Source organism: Ranitomeya variabilis, chromosome 2, assembly GCF_051348905.1.
Source record: "Ranitomeya variabilis isolate aRanVar5 chromosome 2, aRanVar5.hap1, whole genome shotgun sequence".
Classification (NCBI taxonomy): Eukaryota; Metazoa; Chordata; class Amphibia; order Anura; family Dendrobatidae; genus Ranitomeya; species Ranitomeya variabilis.
In genome coordinates this window covers 634,178,087-634,201,147 of record NC_135233.1, presented here as the reverse complement: position 1 = coordinate 634,201,147, position 23,061 = coordinate 634,178,087, and the positions used below count along the sequence as shown (strand labels likewise).

The 23,061-nt window shown below is 44.4% G+C and overlaps 1 protein-coding gene across 3 annotated transcripts in view; it reads right to left on the bottom strand.

The window, feature by feature from the left end:
• Window positions 1–1,616: 1,616 nt before the first annotated feature.
• The window catches only part of IPCEF1 (interaction protein for cytohesin exchange factors 1), a 359,460-nt gene continuing 338,015 nt past the window's right edge, over window positions 1,617–23,061 (bottom strand). For all 3 annotated transcript variants that reach the window (XM_077289086.1, XM_077289085.1, XM_077289084.1), the window contains one exon: window positions 1,617–1,925. In XM_077289086.1, the coding sequence (XP_077145201.1) occupies window positions 1,752–1,925 (174 nt within the window). In that variant the 3' untranslated portion in view covers window positions 1,617–1,751. The remainder of the gene's footprint in view (window positions 1,926–23,061) is intronic.

The following is a 23,061-nucleotide window of genomic DNA, read 5'->3' as shown; positions in this document are numbered from 1 at the left end:
CAAAACCCCCCACACACACACACATAGCATGATGCTGTCACCACCATATTTCACTGTTGGGATTGTATTGGGCAGGTGATGAGCAGTGCCTGGTTTTCTTCATTCATACTGCTTAGAATTATTGCTAATAAGGTCTCTCTTCATCTCATCAGACCAGAGAATCTTATTTCTCATAGTCTGGGAGTCCTTTATGTGTTTTTTTTAGCAAACTTTATGCGGGCTTTCATATGTCTTGCACTGAGGAGAGGTTTCCGTCTGGCCACTCTGCCATAAAGACCTGTCTGGTGGAGGGCTGCAGTGATAGTTGACTTTGTGGAACTTTCTCCCTTCTCCCTACTGCATCTCTGGAGCTCAGCCACAGTGATCGTGGGGTTCTTCTTTACCTCTCTCACCAATGCTCTTCTCTCACGATTGCTCAGCTTGGCAGGATGGCCAGGCCTAGGAAGACTTCTGATCGACCCAAACTTCTTCCATTTAAGGATTATGGAGGCCACTGTGCTCCTAGGAACCTTGAGTACTGCAGAAATTCTTTTGTAACCTTGACCAGATCGGTGCCTTGCCACAATTCTGTCTCTGAGCTCCTTGGCCAGTTCCTTTGACCTCACGATTCTCATTTGGTCTGACATGCACTGTGAGCTGTGAGGTCTTATATAGACTGGTGTGTGCCTTTCCAAATCAAGTCCTATCAGTTTAATTAAACACAGCTGGACTCCAATGAAGGAGTAGAACCATCTCAAGGAGGATCACAATGAAATGGACAGCATGTGACTTAAATATGAGTGTCTGAGCAAAGGGTCTGAATACTTATGACCATGTGATATTTCAGTTTTTCTTTTTTAATAAACTTGCAAGCATTTCTACATTTCTGTTTTTTTTCAGTGAAGATGGGGTGCAGAGTGTACATTAATGAGAAAAAAGAATGAACTTTTTTGAATTTTCCAAATGGCTGCAATGAAACAAAGAGTAAAAAATTTAAAGGGGTCTGAATACTTTCCGTACCCACTGTACCTATATTGTTTGTCATGTGTCTTGTGAAAAGATTGTTAACGGTTTCCAATGACAACCAGCAGAGTTGTAAATTCAGCTCTGGGTTTTCGTATAGCCTGTAACTTAAGATGAAGTGTCACTTTAGACTTTTTACACTGCGTTGACAATGGTGACAGTTCTTGCTTTAAAAGTTTTATAACTTTGAATAAAATATTTTATTCATGAAATTTGACAAAAGAAGCATTGAAAGATACAATTTATGCATTGCCATGCTCAATAGTTGCAGGTAAATGGTAGTGTTGGGGGACTGACTGCTTAATGATACATTAAACATCACAATAAGTGTGGGACACTCAAATATTATTCGCTTTTGTTTGTCTTGACTTAAGATGAAGTGTCAGAAAACCATGTTTCCTCTTGAATTTCAACATGCTCTCCATTTAGATAAAACTTTTCACTTTTCCCAGAAATATTTACGGTAAGTCATTTATTGTAGTACAGAAAATGGACATGACACTCAAATGAAATGAGAAAATGCCATATCTGGTTGTGTTTTTTTGAGACTATTTACTGGAGGTTTTAGCCTGTGAAGCAACAGACAGTAAAAACATGAAATATTTCCATACATAGGGTATGCAGAGAATGAACGTCCCTTTGCTGCCTTCATTCATTCATTTGGATGTTCAAGAAATCTTTGAAAAGAGGGCAAATTCCTACAACTTTTTTTTTTTAATATGAACAGGGGTAATCCTTGAGAGTAATGTTCAACTCCATGTAGTTTCTTGAGTTGCATTGTTAGCACAGACTTGAAGACAAGGTGGTGTGTATAGGTCTTGAAACAACATTATGTTGCTATCTTTCCATTCTTTGTATTTTTCTCTAGTGATTTCACCACTTTCAAGGAGTTGGTTAATCATCGCCAAGTCATGTTCTTTGCACTAAAAAAATTTAAAAAAATCAATATAAATCTTAGTGTTAATATAACCAATTTTTGCATTCTAATCTATTATGGATCTACTAAAATCAGAAGAGCATTTGTTTCTTTTTAAATGGAAACTGTCAGCAGGATTTCACTTCCAAACTAATTATGTGTGCATGTAGGTCTTCCAAAGACAAGTTCAGCAATACCTTTAAATGGGAAGTCCCTTTTTCCGTTACTGAGAAATCAATGTTTGAATCTATCTACTATATAATTGTCTAAGGGTCACTTCCGTCTTTCTGTCTGTCTGTCTTTCTGTCTGTCTGTCTGTAATGGAAATCCCAAGTCGCTGATTGGTCGCGGCAAAACAGCTACGACCAATCAGCGACGGGCACAGTCCGGCGGCAAAATGGCCGCTCCTTACTCCCCGCAGTCAGTGCCCGCTCCCTACTCCACTCCAGTCAGCGCTCACACAGGGTTAATGGCAGCGTTAATGGACCGCGTTATGCTGCGGTGTAACGCACTCTGTTAACGCTGCTATTAACCCTGTGTGACCAACTTTTTACATAGGCAGCATCAATAGTAAAAAGATCTAATGTTAAAAATAATTACAAAAATAAAATATAGTTATATACTCACCGTCCGTTGGCCCCTCGGATCCAGAACAGGCCTTTACCGCTCCTGGCGACGCCAAGTGACCGCTCCATGCATTGCGATCTTGCAAGATGATGACGTAGCCTTGGGACGGGAGCACGCGAGGAGCATCGGTAAACGCTTCGCCTGGATCCGGGGGCCAACGGAAGGTGAGTATATAACTATTTTTTATTTTAATTCTTTTTTTTAACAGGGATATGATGCCCACATTGCTATATACTACGTGGGCTGTGCAATATACTAAGTGGGCTGTGCAATATACTACGTGGGCTGTGCAATATACTATGTGGCGGGGCTGTGCAACATACTATGTGGCTGTGCAATATACTACATGGGCTGTGCAATATACTACATGGGCTGTGCTATATACTATGTGGGCTGTGCAATATACTACGTGGCTGTGCTATATACTATGTGGGCTGTGCAATTTACTACATGGGCTGTGCTATATACTACGTGGGCTGTGCTATATACTACGTGGCTGTGCTATATACTACGTGGCTGTGCAATATTCTACGTGTCTGTGCAATATACTACGTGGCTGTGCTATATACTACGTGGGCTGTGATATATACTACATGCGTGGGCTGTTATATACTATGTGAGCTGTGTTATATGCTACGTGGGCTGTCATATACTACATGGCTGTGTTGTATGCTATGTGGGCTGTGTTATGTACTATGTGGCTGTGCTATATACTCCGTGGGCTGTGCTATATAGTATGTGGCTGTGCAATATACTACGTGGCTGTGCTATGTACTACGTGGCTGTGCTATTTACTACGTGGGCTGTTATATACTACGTGGCCGTGCTATATACTACGTGGCCGGCCGCGAACAATCAGCGACAGGCGCAGTCCGGCCGCGAATTGGCACTGGATTTGAACCACGCTTCGCTAATTGGTCGCGGTTGGCCGAATCCTGTGTATTCAATGTATTATTCTAAAATCTTCATAAATAAACTACATACATATTCTAGAATACCTGATGCGTTAGAATCGGGCTACCATCTAGTATATATATAATTGCCTAAGGTCCACTTCCGTCTGTTTGTCTGTAACTTCCGTCTGTAATGGAAATCCCACGTCGCTGATTGGTTGCGCCCGGCCGGCTGCGACCAATCTGCGATATTGGGGCGGGATTTAAACACCGCTTTACTTTTTACTATTGATGCTGCCTACGCAGCATCAATAGTAAATATATATGTTAAAAATAATAAAACAAAAAAATCCATTATATTCTCACCTTCTGGCATCCGCACCAGCCTTTCCCACTCCTCGCGATGCTCTGGTCCCAAGAATGCATTGCGACAATGACCCCAGATCACGTAGCGGTCTCGCGAGACTGCTACATCAGCACGGGTTATTGCCGCAAGGCATTACTGGGAACGGAGCGTCTCTCGCATCACTAATCGGTCGTGGCCGGCTGGGCGTAACCAATCAGCGATTTGAACCACGCTTCGCTGATTGGTTGTGCCTGGTGGGCCACAACCAATCAGCGACATTGGCACGGGATTTAAACACAGTGCAAGACCAATCAGTGAAGCATGGTTCAAATCCCATGCCAACCTGCAGCCAGAATGTGCCAGTCTCTGCCAGAAGGCCGCGACCAATCAGCGATATTGGGGCGGGATTTAAACAGCGCTTCACTTTTTACTATTGATGCTGCCTATGCCAATGTTAAAAATAATAATAATAAAAAATCATTATATCCTCACCCTCTGTCATCCGCACCATCCTTTCCCGCTCCTCGCGATGCTCAGGGTCCCAAGAATGCATTGCGGCAATGACCGTGATGATGTAGCGGTCTTGCGAGACCGCTACATGATCACAGGTTATTGCCGCAAGGCATTACTGGGAACGGAGCATTGCAACGAGCATCGCTAAAGGTCTGGGCTGGATCCGAGGGCTGCCGGAAGGTGAGTATATAACTAATTTTTATTTTAATTCTTTTTTTAACAGGGATATGGTGCCCACATTGCTATACACTACATGGGCTGTGTTATATACTGCGTGGGCTGTGTTATATACTGCGTGGGCGGTGTTATATACTGCCTCGCTGTGCTATATACTATGTGGGCTGTGCTATATCCTACATGGCTGTGCAATATACTATGTGGCTGTGCTATATACTATGTGGCTGTGTTATATACTACGTGGCTGTGTTATATACAATGTGGCCTGTGGTATATACTACATGGGCTGTGCTATATACTACGTGGCTATGCTCTATACTATGTGGCTGTGTTATATACTGGGTGGCCTGTCTTACATACTGCGTGATCTGTGCTATATACTACGTGGGTGTGCTATATACTACATGGCTGTGTTATATACTACGTGGCCTGTGTTATATACTGCATGGTCTGTGCTATATACTACGTGGGCTGTGCTCTATACTACGTGGCCTGTGTTATATACTACGTGGCCTGTGCTATATACTACGTGGCTGTGCTATATACTACGTGGCTGTGCTATATACTATGTAGCTGTGCTATATACTACGTGGCCAGCCACGAACAATCAGTGACAGGTGCAGTCCGGCCGCGAATTGCCACGGGATTTGAACCACGCTTCGCTAATTGGTCGCACCCGGCCGGCCGAACCCTGTGTGTTCTTTGCATTATTCTCAAATCTTCATAAATAAGTTACATACATATTCTAGAATACCCGATGCATTAGAATCGGGCCACCATCTAGTTGATATATAAATGTGAGTGTAGATCTGAAGCCTCATTCACTCCGACTCCATTCTGCACCTATTGCTGCCTCTTCCTGTTTCACTGACATCTTCATTGCTGTATTACTTCAGGCAAAGTAGCAGTTAGTGAATTATGGGGAGTGACAGAGGTTTTTGGATGAACTGCAGAAGAATATAAATAGTTTGATGTGTGAAATCCTGCTGATAGATTCTCTTTAGTCATACATTATACTGTAACCAAACATGCAGTAAGCATTCTCTAATAGTCGCTGCCAACACACAGAATTTCACCGTGGTTCTATATGGCTGTAGGAGGATGAACAAGCAATTGCAGTTCTGCTACAGTAAGACCTCTATGAAGATAAATTACAATTTATACGCACAGAAAAATATTTAGAATTGAGAGTCCTCAGTGGTTGATACCTTTTAATGGCTAACTGAAAAGATGGCAACAAATTGCAAGCTTTCGAGACTACTCCGGTCCCTTCATCAGGCATAGACTAATGCAAATTATGAAGATTCACATACAGTTATATGAAAAAGTTTGGGCACCCCTATTAATCTTAATGTTTTATAAAAATTGTTGTTTTTTTTTGCAACAGCTATTTCAGTTTCATATATCTAATAACTGTTGGACACAGTAATGTTTCTGCCTTGAAATTAGGTTTATTGTACTAACAGAAAATGTGCAGTCTGCATTCAAACAAAATTTGACAGGTGCATAAGTATGGGCACCCTTATCATTTTCTTGTTTTAAATACTCCTACCTACTTTTTACTGACTTACTAAAGCACTTTTTTTGTTTTGTAACCTCATTGAGCTTTGAACTTTATAGCCAGGTGTATGCAATCATGAGAAAAGCTACTTAAAGTGGCCACTTGCAAGTTGTTCTCCTGTTTGAATCTCCTCTGAAGAGTGGCATCATGGGCTCCTCAAAACAACTGTCAAATGATCTGAAAACAAAGATTATTCAACATAGTTGTTCAGGAGAAGGATACAAAAAGCTGTCTAAGAGATTTAACCTGTCAATTTCCACTGTGAGGAACATAGTAAGGAAATGGAAGAACACAGGTACAGTTCTTGTTAAGGCCAGAAGTGGCAGGCCAAGAAAAACATCAGAAAGAAAGAGAAGAAGAATGGTGAGATCAGTCAATCCTCAGACCACCTCCAGAGAGCTGCAGCATCAACTTGCTGCAAATGGTGTCACTGTGCATCGGTCAACTATACAACGCACTTTGCACAAGGAGAAGCTGTATGGGAGAGGGATGCGAAAGAAGCCATTTCTGCAAGCACGCCACAAACAGAGTCTGCTGAGGTATGCAAAAGCACATTTGGAGAAGCCAACTTCTTTTTGGAAGAAGGTCCTGTGGACTGATGAAACCAAGATTGAGTTGTTTGGTCATACAAAAAGGCGTTATGCATGGCGGCAAGAAAACACAGCATTCCAAGAAAAACACTTGCTACCCACAGTAAAATTTGGTGGAGGTTCCATCATGCTTTGGGGCTGTGTGGCCAATGCTGGCACCGGGAATCTTGTTAAAGTTGAGGAACGCATGGCTTCCTCTCAGTATCAGCAGATTCTTGACAATAATGTTCATGAATCAGTGACAAAGTTGAAGTTATGCAGGAGATGCATCTTTCAGCAAGACAATGATCCAAAACACTGCTCCAAATCTACTCAGGCATTCATGCAGAGGAACAATTACACTGTTCTGGAATGGCCATCCCAGTCCCCAGACCTGAATATCATTGAACATCTGTGGGATCATTTGAAGAGGGCTGTCCATGCTCGGCGACCATCAAACTTAACTGAACTGGAATTGTTTTGTAAAGAGGAATGGTCAAAAATACCTTCATCCAGGATCCAGGAACTCATTAAAAGCTACAGAAAGCGACTAGAGGCTGTTATTTTTGCAAAAGGAGGATCTACTAAATATTAATGTCACTTTTCTGGTGAGGTGCCCATACTTATGCACCTGTCAAATTTTGTTTGAATGCAGATTGCATATTTTCTGTTAGTATAATAAACGTAATTTCAAGGCAGAAACATTACTGTGTCCAACAGTTATTAGATATATGAAACTGAAATAGCCGTTGCAAAAAAAAAACAATTTTTATAAAACATTAAGATTAATAGGGGTGCCCAAACTTTTTCATATAACTGTATATATGCACAATACAGGCTAGAAAAAATGTCATAGAAAAGACAGGTGACGTGAAGCAGAACTACCATTATGCGAAAGTGATAAACAGTTTTGTCCATAAATATTGGAACAGTTCAAAAATAAGGAGTGTGAATGCTTTATTGTCCTCTGACTGGGGTCTGGTTCTGTTATGATGCCTGTTGTGAATTCCGCTCTTGGGCTCCCTCCGGTGGTTTTAAGTGGTACTGCTGCTCCTTGGAATTAGCTGTCAGCAGCTATTTCCACTGATTGTCTTTCTGGCTCGGCTATTTAACCTGGCTCTATCTTTCAGCCTGTGCCAGTTGTCAATGGTTCCTGGTTGGATTCACATCTCTGCTTGGATTTCCCTGATATTCTGACCAGTTCAGCAAAGATAAGTCCTAGCCTAGTTCATTTGCAGTCCACTTTTTGTGGACTTAATCGTTCTGCACTTTCTATGTTTTTTCTAGTCCAGCTTGTCAGTATGGATTATTTCAGTTAAGCTGGAAGCTCTGGGAAGCAGATTTACCCTCCACACCTTTAGTCAGGTGTGGAGATTTTTGTAAACTCTGTGGTGGATTTTTCTAGTTTTTAATACTGACCGCACAGTATTCTGTCCTGTTCTATCTATCTAGCGAGATTGGCCTCCTTTGCTACATCCTGGTTTCATTCTGCATATGTAATTTCCCTCTCCACTCACAGTCAATATTTGTGGGGGGCTCTCTAACCTTTGGGGATTTTCTCTGAGGCAAGATAGCTTTCCTGTTTCTATCTTTAGGGGTAGTTAATCCTCCGGCTGTGACGAGGTGTCTAGGGAGTGACAGGAACATCCCACGGCTACTTCTAGTGTGTGTGTTAAGCTCAGGAATTGCGGTCAGTACAGGTACCACCTCCTCCAGAGCACGTCCCATGTTGCTCCTAAACCACCAGGTCATAACAGTACAACTGGCCACAAATGAATTAAATGCATCTCAAAAGAAGGAAAAAAAAATTCTGAGCCATTTTTTTTTCTGCAGTCTGTTTGGTCTTTTTTTCCTCTTAATCTCTGGGTGGTTCAGGATTTTGGCGCTGGCATGGATATTCAGGGTTTGTTTTCTCGTGTGGATCAACTTGCTGCAAGAGTACAGAGTATCCAAGATTATGTTGCCCAGACTCAGGCTTTAGAGCCTAAAATTCCTACTCCTGATGTGTTTTTTGGGGATAGATCCAAGTTTTTGAACTTTAAAAATAACTGCAAATTGTTTTTTGCTTTGAAACCCCGTTCCTCTGGTGATCCCATTCAGCAGGTTAAAATTGTCATCTCTCTGCTGCGTGGTGACCCTCAGGACTGGGCATTCTCCCTTGAATCAGGGGATCCGGCATTGCTTAATGTAGACGCATTTTTTCTAGCGCTCGGATTATGGTATGACGAACCTAATTCTGTGGATCATGCAGAAAAAATCTTGTTGGCCCTATGTCAGGGTCAGGAAGCAGCAGAATTATACTGCCAGAAATTTAGAAAATGGTCTGTGCTCACTAAATGGAATGAGGATGCTCTGGCAGCAATTTTCAGAAAGGGTCTTTCTGAAGCCCTTAAAGATGTTATGGTGGGGTTCCCCACTCCTGCTGGTTTGAGGGAATCTATGTCTCCAGCCATTCAGATTGATCGGCGCCTGCGCGAGCGCAAAGTTGTGCACCATATGGCAGTGTCCTCTGAGCGCAGTCCTGAGCCTATGCAATGTGATAGGATTTTGACTAGAGCAGAACGGCAGAGATTCAGACGTCAGAATAGGCTGTGTTTTTACTGTGGTGATTCTGCTCATATTATTTCTGATTGCCCTAAGCATACTAAGAGGGTAGCTAGGTCTGTTACCATCAGTACTGTACAGCCTAAATTTCTCTTATCTGTGACCCTGATTTGCTCATTATCGTCCTTTTCTGTCATGGCATTTGTGGATTCAGGCGCTGCCCTGAACTTGATGGACTTGGAATTCGCCAGGCGCTGTGGTTTTTCCTTGCAGCCTTTGCAGAGTCCTATTCCTTTGAGGGGCATTGATGCTACACCATTGGCCAAGAATAAACCTCAGTATTGGACTCAGCTGACCATGTGCATGGCTCCAGCACATCAGGAAGATTGCCGTTTTCTGGTGTTGCATAACTTGCATGATGTTGTTGTACTGGGTTTTCCATGGTTACAGGAACATAATCCGGTGCTGGATTGGAAATCTATGTCTGTGACTAGTTGGGGTTGTCAAGGGGTACATAGTGACATTCCTTTGATGTCAATTTCCTCTTCCCCCTCTTCTGAAGTCCCTGAGTTTTTGTCGGATTTCCAGGATGTATTTGATGAGCCCAAGTCCAGTTCCCTTCCTCCACATAGGGACTGTGATTGTGCTATTAACTTGATTCCTGGCTGTAAGTTCCCTAAGGGCCGACTTTTCAATTTGTCTGTGCCAGAGCATGCCGCCATGCGGAGTTATGTCAAGGAGTCTTTGGAGAAGGGGCATATTCGGCCGTCTTCGTCACCATTGGGAGCGGGATTCTTTTTTGTTGCCAAGAAGGATGGCTCCTTGAGACCCTGTATTGATTATCGCCTCTTGAATAAGATCACGGTCAAATTCCAATACCCTTTACCTTTGCTTTCTGACTTGTTTGCTCAGATTAAGGGGGCTAGTTGGTTTACTAAGATTGACCTTCGAGGGGCATATAATCTTGTTCGTATTAAACAGGGTGACGAATGGAAAACTGCATTTAATACGCCCGAAGGCCATTTTGAATACCTTGTGATGCCTTTCGGGCTTTCTAATGATCCTTCTGTATTTCAGTCCTTCATGCATGATATTTTCTGCAATTATCTTGATAAATTCATGATTGTATATTTGGATGATATTTTGATTTTTTCCGATGATTGGGAGTCTCATGTGAAGCAGGTCAGGATGGTATTCCAGATCCTTCGTGATAATGCTTTATTTGTGAAGGGGTCTAAGTGCCTATTTGGAGTTCAGAACGTCTCTTTTTTGGGTTTTATTTTTTCTCCCTCGTCTATAGAAATGGATCCTGTTAAGGTCCAAGCCATTCATGACTGGATTCAACCCACATCGGTGAAGAGCCTTCAGAAATTTTTGGGCTTTGCTAATTTTTATCGCCGTTTCATTGCCAACTTTTCCAGTGTGGTTAAACCCCTGACCGATTTTACGAAGAAAGGTGCTGATGTGACGAATTGGTCCTCTGCGGCTATAGAGGCCTTTCAGGAGCTTAAACGCTGATTTACTTCTGCCCCTGTGTTGCGTCAGCCGGATGTTTCTCTTCCTTTTCAGGTTGAGGTTGACACTTCTGAGATTGGGGCAGGGGCCGTTTTGTCTCAGAGGAATTCTGATGGTTCTTTGATGAAACCGTGTGCTTTTTTTTCCAGAAAGTTTTCGCCTGCGGAGCGCAATTATGACGTTGGCAATCGGGAGTTGTTGGCTATGAAGTGGGCATTTGAGGGGTGGCGACATTGGCTTGAGGGAGCCAAGCACCGCGTTGTGGTCTTGACCGATCATAAGAATCTGATTTACCTCAAGTCGGCCAAGCGGCTGAACCCTAGACAGGCTCGATGGTCCCTGTTTTTCTCCTGTTTTGATTTTGTGGTCTCGTATCTTCCGGGATCTAAGAATGTTAAGGCTGATGCCCTCTCTAGGAGTTTTTTGCCTGATTCTCCTGGAGTTCTTGAGCCGGTTGGCATTCTTAAAGAAGGGGTGATTCTTTCTGCCATCTCCCCTGATTTACGGCGGGTACTTCAGGAATTTCAGGCTGATAAACCTGACCGCTGTCCAGTGGGGAAGCTGTTTGTTCCTGATAGATGGACTAGTAAGGTAATTTCTGAGGTTCATTGTTCAGTGTTGGCTGGTCATCCTGGGATTTTTGGTACCAGAGATTTGGTTGCTAGGTCCTTTTGGTGGCCTTCCTTGTCGCGGGATGTGCGTTCTTTTGTGCAGTCCTGTGGGACTTGTGCCCGGGCCAAGCCTTGCTGTTCCCGCGCTAGTGGGTTGCTTTTGCCTTTGCCGGTCCCTGAGAGACCCTGGACGCACATTTCCATGGATTTTATTTCGGATCTTCCTGTTTCCCAGAAGATGTCTGTTATCTGGGTGGTTTGTGACCGGTTCTCTAAAATGGTCCATTTGGTACCTTTGCCTAAATTGCCTTCCTCCTCTGATTTGGTTCCATTGTTTTTTCAGCATGTGGTTCGTTTGCATGGCATTCCGGAGAATATTGTGTCTGACAGAGGTTCCCAGTTTGTTTCTAGGTTTTGGCGGGCCTTTTGTGCTAGGATGGGCATTGATTTGTCTTTTTCTTCGGCGTTTCATCCTCAGACAAATGGCCAAACTGAGCGAACTAATCAGACCTTGGAAACCTATTTGAGATGCTTTGTGTCTGCTTATCAGGATGATTGGGTGGCTTTCTTGCCATTGGCCGAGTTTACCCTTAATAATCAGGCTAGTTCGGCTACTTTGGTTTCGCCTTTCTTTTGTAATTTTGGTTTTCATCCTCGTTTTTCTTCGGGGCAGGTTGAGCCTTCTGATTGTCCTGGTGTGGATTCTGTGGTGGACAGGTTGCAGCAGATTTGGACTCATGTGGTGGACAATTTGACGTTGTCTCAGGAAAAGGCTCAACGTTTTGCTAACCGCCGTCAGTGTGTTGGTCCCCGGCTTCAGGTGGGGGATTTAGTCTGGTTATCTTCTCGTCATGTTCCTATGAAGGTTTCTTCCCCTAAATTCAAGCCTCGGTTTATTGGTCCTTATAAGATTTCTGAGACTATCAATCCGGTGTCTTTTCGTTTGGCCCTTCCAGCCTCTTTTGCCATCCATAATGTTTTCCATAGATCCTTGTTGCGGAGATATGTGGTGCCCGTTGTTCCCTCGGTTGATCCTCCTGCCCCGGTGTTGGTTGAGGGGGAGTTGGAATATGTGGTTGAGAAAATTTTGGATTCTCGTTTTTCGAGGCGGATGCTTCAGTATCTTGTCAAGGGGAAGGGTTATGGCCAGGAGGATAATTCTTGGGTTGTTGCCTCCGATGTTCACGCCGCCGATTAGGTTTGTGCTTTTCACTTGGCTCGCCCTGATCGGCCGGGAGGCTCTGGTGTGGGTTCGGTGTCCCCTCCTCAAGGGGGGGTACTGTTGTGAATTCCGCTCTTGGGCTCCCTCCGGTGGTTGTAAGTGGCACTTTTGTGAGTTCTGCTCTTGGGCTCCCTCCGGTGGTTTTAAGTGGTACTGCTGCTCCTTGGAATTAGCTGTCAGCAGTTATTTCCACTGATTGTCTTTCTGGCTTGGCTATTTAACCTGGCTCTATCTTTCAGCCTGTGCCAGTTGTCAATGGTTCCTGGTTGGATTCACATCTCTGCTTGGATTTCCCTGATATTCTGACCAGTTCAGCAAAGATAAGTCCTAGCCTAGTTCATTTGCAGTCCACTTTTTGTGGACTTAATCGTTCTGCACTTTCTATGTTTTTTCTAGTCCAGCTTGTCAGTATGGATTATTTCAGTTAAGCTGGAAGCTCTGGGAAGCAGATTTACCCTCCACACCTTTAGTCAGGTGTGGAGATTTTTGTAAACTCTGGTGGATTTTTCTAGTTTTTAATACTGACCGCACAGTATTCTGTCCTGTTCTATCTATCTAGCGAGATTGGCCTCCTTTGCTACATCCTGGTTTCATTCTGTGTATGTCATTTCCCTCTCCACTCAGTGTCAATATTTGTGGGGGGCTCTCTAACCTTTGGGGATTTTCTCTGAGGCAAGATAGCTTTCCTGTTTCTATCTTTAGGGGTAGTTAATCCTCCGGCTGTGACGAGGTGTCTAGGGAGTGACAGGAACATCCCACGGCTACTTCTAGTGTGTGTGTTAAGCTCAGGAATTGCGGTCAGTACAGGTACCACCTCCTCCAGAGCACGTCCTATGTTGCTCCTAAACCACCAGGTCATAACAGATGCCCCCACACGGTCTGAGGAGCAAATTCCTTAATTCATGTAAAAAGACATAAATCCATGCAACACATTCATTCCTGCACTGAGTGTGTCAAAGGTCGTCATCAGCTTATATTCCCAGATCCTTCTGTCTCTCTGAGATTTGAAATTACTCTTTAATACAAGTAATCTCATGTCCATTGTGCTGTGATCAGGGAGACAAAAATGTATTACCACAGGTAGATCTATTCTTTTTTCTGTTATTGTGTGGTGATGAGAGTTCATCCTTGTTCTCAGTTTTTGCAATGTCTCGCCTTCATACAGACCCCCAGTTGGACATTTAGTACAAATAATTAGGGACACCACATTAGATGTGATGCAGCTGAAAGTACCTGGTATCTTGTAGTCCTGATGTGAATTAGGGATCTTTATCTTGTCCAATGGGGGGTACCTTTTGTAAAAATAGACTAGTGCTACACAGCCCCCCTTGTCCAAACTTCACTGGCCTATAACATTGCAGGAGACAGAGTTAAGAAGTAGGCCCAATGGAATGCCATGCCCAATTCCCCAATGTGGGGTCCTTTTTGGACTGATTAAAATAGTGCCATCTTAGCCCCCTAGACCTAAATGCCCCGTACAGACCACAATCACCCTGGTGATCTACTGGCAGGTACAGGACAGATTGCAGTAGACCGAGTTAAGAAGTAGTCTCAAAGAAATGTCATGCCCAATTCCCCAATATGTTGTCCTTTTTGGACTTAAAAATATAGTGCCATCACAGCCCAGTTGCCCAAAATTCACTGGCCTATAACAGTACTGAGCACGTGCACCCTGGTCATCTAGTGGCAGTTAAAGGACACAATGCAGAAGACAGACTTAAGAAGTAGGCCCAATGTAATGTAATGCCCAATTCCCCAATGTGGGGTCCTGTTTTTACAAAATAGTGCCTTCACAGCCCCCATGCCCAAAAATCACCGGCCTATAACGGTACTGAGCACGTGCACCGTGGTCATGTCGTCGGAGATAAGGAAGAGACATTGCAGGAGACAGAGTTAAGAATTAGGGCCAATGTAGTCGTGTGGGTCTCAGAGACTTTTAATGCAGTGCATGATCTGCCAAACAATTCCCCAATGGGGGTACCTTTTTTAAAAATACACTAGTGCCATCGCATGCCCCTAGCCCAAACTTCAACGGCCTATACCAGTTCTGAGCACGTTCACCCTGGTGATCTAGTGGCAGGTACATTTTAGATTGCAGGAGAACGAGTTAAGAAGTCGGCACAATGGAATGTCATGCCCAATTCCCCAATCTGGGGTCCATTTTTAAAAAAATAAAAGAGTGCCATCACAGGCCCCTTGGCCAACATGCACCGTACAGAGCTCGTTCACCCTGGTGATCTACTGGCAGGTACAGGACAGATTGCAGGAGACGGAGTTAAGAAGTAGGCCCAATGTTATGTCATACCCAATTCCCCAATTTACAGTCCTTTTTTTTTTAAATCAAAGAGTGCCATCACAGGCCCCTTGGTCAACATGCACTATACAGAGCACGTTCACCCTGGTGATCTACTGGCAGGTACAGGACAGATTGCAGGAGACTGAGTTACAGTTGTGGCCAAAAGTATTGACACCCCTGCAATTCTGTCAGATAATACTCAGTTTCTTCCTGAAAATGATTGCAAACACAAATTCTTTGTTATTATCTTCATTTAATTTGTCTTAAATCAAAAAACACAAAAAGAATTGTTCTAAAGCCAAATTGGATACAATTCCACACCAAACATAAAAAAGGGGGTGGACAAAAGTATTGGCACTGTTCGAAAAATCATGTGATGCTTCTCTAATTTGTGTAATTAACAGCACCTGTAACTTACCTGTGGCACCTAACAAGTGTTGGCAATAACTAAATCACACTTGCAGCCAGTTGACATGCATTAAAGTTGACTCCACCTCTGTCCTGTGCCCTTGTGTGTACCACATTGAGCATGGAGAAAAGAAAGAAGACCAAAGAACTGTCTGAGGACTTGAGAAACCAAATTGTGAGGAAGCATGAGCAATCTCAAGGCTACAAGTCCATCTCCAAAGACCTCAATGTTCCTGTGTCTACCGTGTGCAGTGTCATCAAGAAGTTTAAAGCCCATGGCACTGTGGCTAACCTCCCTAGATGTGGATGGAAAAGAAAAATTGACAAGAGATTTCAATGCAAGATAGTCGAGGTTCTTTATCCAACATCTGCACAAACATCTAAACAAGTTCAAGCTGCCCTGCAGTCCGAGGGTACAACAGTGTCAACCCGTACTATCCGTCGGCGTCTGAATGAAAAGGGACTGTATGGTAGGAGACCCAGGAAGACCCCACTTCTTACCCCGAGACATAAAAAAGCCAGGCTGGAGTTTGCCAAAACTTACGTGAAAAAGCCTAAAACATTTTGGAAGAATGTTCTCTGGTCAGATGAGACAAAAGTAGAGCTTTTTGGGCAAAGGCATCGACATAGAGTTTACAGGAGAAAAAAAGAGGCATTCAAAGAAAAGAACACGGTCCCTACAGTCAAACATGGCGGAGGTTCCCTGATGTTTTGGGGTTGCTTTGCTGCCTCTGGCACTGGACTGCTTGACCGTGTGCATGGCATTATGAAGTCTGAAGACTACCAACAAATTTTGCAGTATAATGTAGGGCCCAGTGTGAGAAAGCTGGGTCTCCCTCAGAGGTCATGGGTCTTCCAGCAGGGCAATGACCCAAAACACACTTCAAAAAGCACTATAAAATGGTTTGAGAGAAAGCACTGGAGACTTCTAAGGTAGCCAGCAATGAGTCCAGACCTGAATCCCATAGAACACCTGTGGAGAGATCTAAAAATGGCAGTTTGGAGAAGGAACCCTTCAAATATCAGGGACCTGGAGCAGTTTGCCAAAGAAGAATGGTCTAAAATTCCAGAAGAGCATTGTAAGAAACTCATTAATGGTTACAGGAAGCGGTTGATCGCAGTTATTTTGGGTAAAGCTTGTGCAACCAAGTATTAGGCTGAGGGTGCCAATACTTTTGTCTGGCCCATTTTTGGAGTTTTGTGTGAAATGATCAATGTTTTGCTTTTTGCTTCATTCTCTTTTGTGTTTTTTCATTTAAGACAAATTAAATGAAGAAAATAATACCAAAGAATTTGTGATTGCAATCATTTTCAGGAAGAAAGTATTATCTGACAGAATTGCAAGGGTGTCAATACTTTTGGCCACAACTGTAAGAAGTCAGCCCAATGGAATGCCATGCCATATTCCCCAATGTGTTGTCCTTTTTTTAAAAAAATAAAAGAGTGCCATCACAGCACCCTTGGCCAAAATGCACGGTACAGACCACGTTCACCCTGGTGATCTTCTGGCAGATACAGGACAGATTGCAGGAGACAGAGTTAAGAAGTAGGCCCAATGTAATGTCATACCCAATTCCCCAATTTAAAATCCTTTTTTTTTTTTAAATCAAAGAGTGCCATCACAGGCCCCTTGGCCAACATGCACCGTACAGAGCACGTTCACCCTGGTGATACGGTGGTTCTGGATGAGGTGGATGAGGATAAGGAGGAGGATAAAAACAAACAGATCAAATCTTGAAGCGTATACCCATGTGTGGTTGTTAAGAGGTGCATGAGAAAACACCTCCCCAAAAGAGAGAATGTATTTGAGGTCATGTTTCACTGGTTTCACTTGGTGGTGTACAGAAGTCTTTCCCAATCCAGGCCTTGTTCATTTTGATTAGAGTCAGCCTGTCAGCATTTTCAATTGACAGGCGGATGGGCTTATCTATTATAATTCCACCAGCGGCACTAAAAACCCTCTCTGACAGAACGCTAGCAGCAGGGCAGGCCAAGACCTCCGAAGCGTAGAGAGCCAGTTCATGCCACATATCCAGCTTGGATACCCAATAATTAAAAGGCACAGAGGAATCAAGGAGGACGTTTGTACGATCTGCAAGGTACTCCCTCACCATCTTCCCAAACATTGCACTTCTTGTGACAGCACCCCATGCCTCTGTGCCGACACGATGGGAGGGTCTGAGAAAACTGTCCCAGAACTTGGCCATTGTTCCCCTGCCTGAGCTGGATTGTGCTTCTATCACTCTCGCTTGGAGTCCTTAGTTGTACAACAAACTGACGTCTACTGCCAGCGTTCTCACATGGGAATTTTCTAAGTAATTCTGCTACAAGGGCCTTGTGGCACTGCAACATTTTAGTACACCTCTCTACCTCAGGCAGAAGAGATTTAAAGTTCTCCTTGTAGCATGGGTCTAGAAGTGTCACCAACCAGTAATTGAGTTTCACCCAAAATTTTGATAATCCGAAGGCCACGTGAAATGCAGCACAACATAAAGTCAGCCATGCGTGCCAGACTGCTAACAGGCAAGACTTTCGTGTCCTCACCAACAAGACGACTAACCATGCTGTGTTCTCCTCCTCATCCTCCTCTTCCCTGTTCTCAGGCCATCCCCGCTGAACAGAAGCTAATACAGATGTGTTTGTAGTACCGTCTATAGCGCATGAAAGTAGCTCCTGTTCTTCCTCCTCCTCCTCATTGCATACCAATCCACGTTGAGTAGACATGAGGCTGGGCTGAGTGTAATCCTCCTGTATGTTTCCTTGCTCCATGTCCTCATGCTCTGCCTGCAATGCATCCTCTTTGATTGTGAGCAGAGAGTTTTTCAGAATCCTGAGAAGTGGGATGGTGATGCTAATTATGGCATCATCACCGCTCACCATCTTGGTGCAGTCCTCAAAGTTTGGGAGGATGTTACATATGTCTGACATCCATATCCACTCCTGAGGTCTTATGTGTGGAGTCTGACCTGAAATTCGACAGCCTTGTTGATGTTGGTAATCAACTATGGCCCTCTTCTGCTCACAAATCCTTTCCAACATATGCAGCGTAGAGTTCCAGTGTGTGGAGACATCACACAACAGTCGGTGAGCTGGAAGCTGAAACCGCTGCTGAAGCACGGCAAGGGCGGCTGAAGCTGTAGCTGACTTTCTGAAATGGGCAGACAGACGGCGTACTTTTACTAGCAGATCCGGCAGCTCCGGGTAGCTTTTCAGAAAATGTTGAACCACGAGGTTAAGCACATGGGCCAAGCAAGGTACGTGTGTGAGTTCACCCTGCCTCAGAGCCGCAACCAGGTTAACGCCATTGTCACACATGACCATGCCTGACTGTAGGTTCAGCGGTGTCATCCAAACATCTGACTGCTCTTTCAGCGCTGTCCACAACTCTTCTGCATTGTGCGGTTTGTCACCTATGCAGATTAGCTTCAGCACAGCCTGTTGCCGCTTGGCTGAGGCAGTGCTGCAGTGCTTTCAGCTTCTGACTGATGTGTTGATTTCAGACATGGAGGATGAGGAGGAGGTGAAGGAGCTGTAGACTGTGGGGGCAACCCTGATTGACGCAGGGCCAGCAATCCTCGGCGTGGGGAGGATGTGTTCCATCCCAAGGTCCAACTGGGTCCTGGCTTCCACTATGTTAACCCAGTGTGCCGTCACTGAGATGTACCGTCCCTGCCCACAAGCACTTGTCCACGTGTCCGTGGTTAGGTGGAATTTCCCGGTAACAGCATTGTTGAGGGCACGGGTAATGTTGTGGGACACATGCTGGTGTAGTGCCAGTACGGCACATCAGGAGAAATAGTGGCAACTGGGGACAGAGTACCTTGGGATGGCCGCCACCATCAGGTTGCGGAAAGCTTCCGTCTCAACAAGCCTTAAAGGCAGCATTTCTAGTCCAAGCAGAAGAGAAATATTAGAATTGAGGACTGTGGCTTGTGGGGCGTTGGTTGGGTACTTCTGCTGGCGTTCCAAAGACTGGGTTATAGACAACTGAACACTGTGCTGGGACAAGGATGTGGACGTGCTTGCTGATGGTGCTGCTTGACTGTTGGCCACAACAGGTGCAGGGCTAGAGGCATCTTCACATGCACAGTGTACTGGAGATTGGCTTCTACTCAAAACAGTGGAAGAAGCAGTGGTGTGACCAGCAGGCAGTGGTCCTGGAGCCTGGGGTTCGTCCCACAAAGTCAGGTGCTTTGCTTGCATGTGCCTAATCATGCTGGTGGTGGTGGTCAGGCTGGTTGTTTTGCTACCCCTGCTGATGCGGCATGGCAGGTGCTGCAAATGGCCTGTTTGATGTTATCGGCAGAGTCTTTAAAAAATAGCCAGACTTGGGAAGATCTCACAGGTGGAATGGCAACTTCACTCATGTTGGTGTTATGGGGAACAGATGCACGCCTTCTGTCTGTGGCCACCACACTGCTTCTTCCTGCCTGTTGGGGGATATGCCTCCTTCCCCATTTGTGCTGCTGTCCTCGCTATGCATGTCCTCCTGCCAAGTTGGGTCAGTCACTATGTCATCCACCACCTCATCTTCCACATCCATACCCTCCTCCTCCTCCTGACTTTCTGGCAATTGTGTCTCATCATTGTCCACCTCTTCTGACACTTTCTCACCATCGCCTTCGTGTGACTGGGGCTGGTCAAAGCTTTGGGCAGCTCTATATGCGATCTCATCTTTCCCCACTTCAAGTTGACCGGCAGAGATTTCTGAATCTTGAAATGAAAAACTGAACAGCTCTTCAGAGTGTCCACGTGTTGGATCAGTTGTCTCAAGGCATTCGGCATGGCCACACTCACAGCTACTCAGACTTGACCGTGTGGAAGACAAGGTGGTGGTGGCTAAGTGACTGGAAGCATTATCCGCTATCCAACCAAGAACTGTTTCACACTGCTCTGGCTTCAATAGTGGTGTGCTGCGGGTCCCCCAGAAACTGGGACAGGAAGGTCGAACGAGAAGACGTGGGTCTTTGTTGTTGCCCACTTTCACCTTGCCTACAGCCTCATCCTCTGGATGCACCATCAGCATCACATCCACTTCCCCATCCCTTGCCCCTTGCCTTAACCATTTTAAATGGACTACTGCACTATTTCAAATGCTCAACACAAATGTCTTTATTACTAGTGAAATAATATGTGATCAGTATGCCTGCAAATCTACGATTTTTCAAACCCAAACACCAGGCAGGCCTCAGCCTGACCTATCAGACTGTATTCAATTTTTTTTTAAGTTAATTTATGCTAAATAGCGCTGTATAGAATTAGAGTATCACACAGCCAAAAAATAAGTACACCGGCCTCCAATGTCCAAACTTAGAGCACAAAGATATATGACGGTTGACGGCTGTAACGGAAATACCACACTGGTAAATCTGTGGCCTTTGAATTTTTTGGGATGCTAAATAGCGCTGTATAGAATTTGAGTATCACACAGCCACAAAGTAAGTACACCAGCCTCCAATGCCCAAACTTAGAGCACAGGGATATATGACGGCTGTAACGGAAATACCACACTGGCAAATCTGTGGCCTTTCATTTTTTTTGGATGCTAAATAGCGCTGTATAGAATTTGAGTTTCACACAGCCAATAAATAAGTCCATCGGCCTCCAGTGCCAAAACTTGGAGAAGAGATATATGAGGGCTGTAACAGAAATAACACTGGCAAATCTGTGGCCATTCAATTTTTTGGGATGCTAAATAGCGCTGTATAGAATTTGAGTATCACACAGCCACAAAGTAAGTACACCGGCCTTCAAAGACCTAACTTGGAGCACAGAGATATATGACGGCTGTAACAGAAATTCCTCACTGGCAAATCTGAGGCCTTTCAATTTTTTGGGATGCTAAATAGCGCTGTATATAATTTGAGAATCACACAGCCACAAAATAAGTACTCCGGCCTCCAATGACCAAACTTGGAGCACAGAGGTATATGAGGCCTTTTTCAGTGAATTTAAAACAAAAACAAAAAAAAGGGGCACAAGGGTAGCACACACAACTATGCTACGTATGCCTGACAAACTATCACTTTTCATCAGGTCTCAGTCTGACAGAGCAGAATGTATTTTTTGGAAAAAAAATGGTATATAGACAGTAAATAAGCTGTAGCAGCAGGAGGGAGTTATGGAGCTTTGGGAAGGATGCAGTAGGAGCAATGGACGCACGTACAGTGCCTGCAGGCCTTGCACTGATGTGGATATGCTGTGCCCTGCCTGCCTAGCGCTGCAATATCGGGACCCACGAATTTGCCCTAAAAAGGACTGTTGGTTTCTGAGGAGTTGTGGATGTAAGAGTTGCAGACCTACACTATCTCTAAAACCACGATTCTGACCCTATCTCGGCAGCAGCTCTCCCTACTCTCTCTGAAACAGGAACAGAATGCGGCGAGCAGGGCGGCGCCTGGTCTCTTATACTCGGGATGATGCTGTACTGCCCAGCCAATCACTGCACGACCACAACAAAGATGGCTGCGGCATTTCATGGCCTGGCAGACAATCCCTGCACCGTGATTGGTTCTCTAAAGTCTGCCAAAACTGCTGGGTGGAGACTGCAGTTACCGCCGAATAATCCTGGAAATGCTCGCTGCTCGCTGAGTACGCCGAGCATAGCGATACTCGGGCGAGTAACGAGTAGTGGCGAGCACGTTCGTTCATCACTAGTCATTAACCTCCTGGAAGACCCATGACCTAGGACACAAACCCAGCTTTCTGACAGTGAGCACTACATTGCGATCAAAAATCTTTTCTTAATCTTCAGATTTCATGATGCCTTAAACACAGCCAGGGCACCCAAAGGCAGCAAAACAACCTTAAAAAATGTTTGAACCTCCACCATATTTGTCTGTAGGTACTGTATTCTTTTCTTTCTAGACCTTATCCTGTTTTCGGCAAACAGTAGTATGATGTACTTTACCAATTATATGCTTTTTTTTATCTCATCTATCCACAAGATGCTTTCCCAGAAGGATTTTGGCTACCTCTTGTACATTTTGCCAAACTGCAGTCTAGCTTTTCTATGCCTCTGTATCAAAAGTGGGATCCTTCTGGGTCTCCTGCCAGAGCGTTTAATTCCATTCAAATGTCAACGGATAGCTCTTGCTGACACAGATGCATCCTGAGCCTGTGTGACAGCTTTAATTTCTTTGGAATTGATTGAGGATGCTTATCCACCATCCAGATACTATGCTGCATTGTAACCTTTCATCAATTTTTTTTTTTCTGCTGTCCACGTCGAGGGAGATTAGCTACAGTGCCATGGGTTGTAAACTTCTTGATTATGTTGCATAACGTGGACAAAGGAACTTAAAGATCTCTGGAGATGGACTTGTAACCTTGAGATTACTGATACTGTTCAAAAATTTTGGTTCTCATGTCCACAGATGGTTCTCTTCTCCTCTTTCTGTTCTCCATGCTTAGTGTAGTATACAGTGGGGAAAAAGTATTTATGTGACATGCAGAAGTAGTGTTAACTGCTGTTGCTTCAAAAGCATCCAGCAACTAGAGGGGTTAACACAGTCACAGGAGACAGGAAATTGATAGTAGAGCCCCAGGAGGATTGTGGGAAACTTGTTGACTGTTCTGGCAGCAGCCAAAGGGATTAGTGGTGTGTGTCTGTAATCCGTCTCAAAAACGTTCAGGCAAGTGAGCAATAGGGACGCCGGATTCCATTACAGAATGGAACTGGGCTAACCCCTGGATGGCTAGTTGAGAAAGTCTATCAAGAGCAAGATAAGTACTCTTAAGAAATTGTGTCACAGGGATAATCTTCTTCAGGAAACAGCAAACCCTCCTCCCCTACACTGTGCTAGAAGGAATGCTTTGGACTGCTGTGCTTTTGTAGAGTCTTGATCTGTGCTGAACTGTG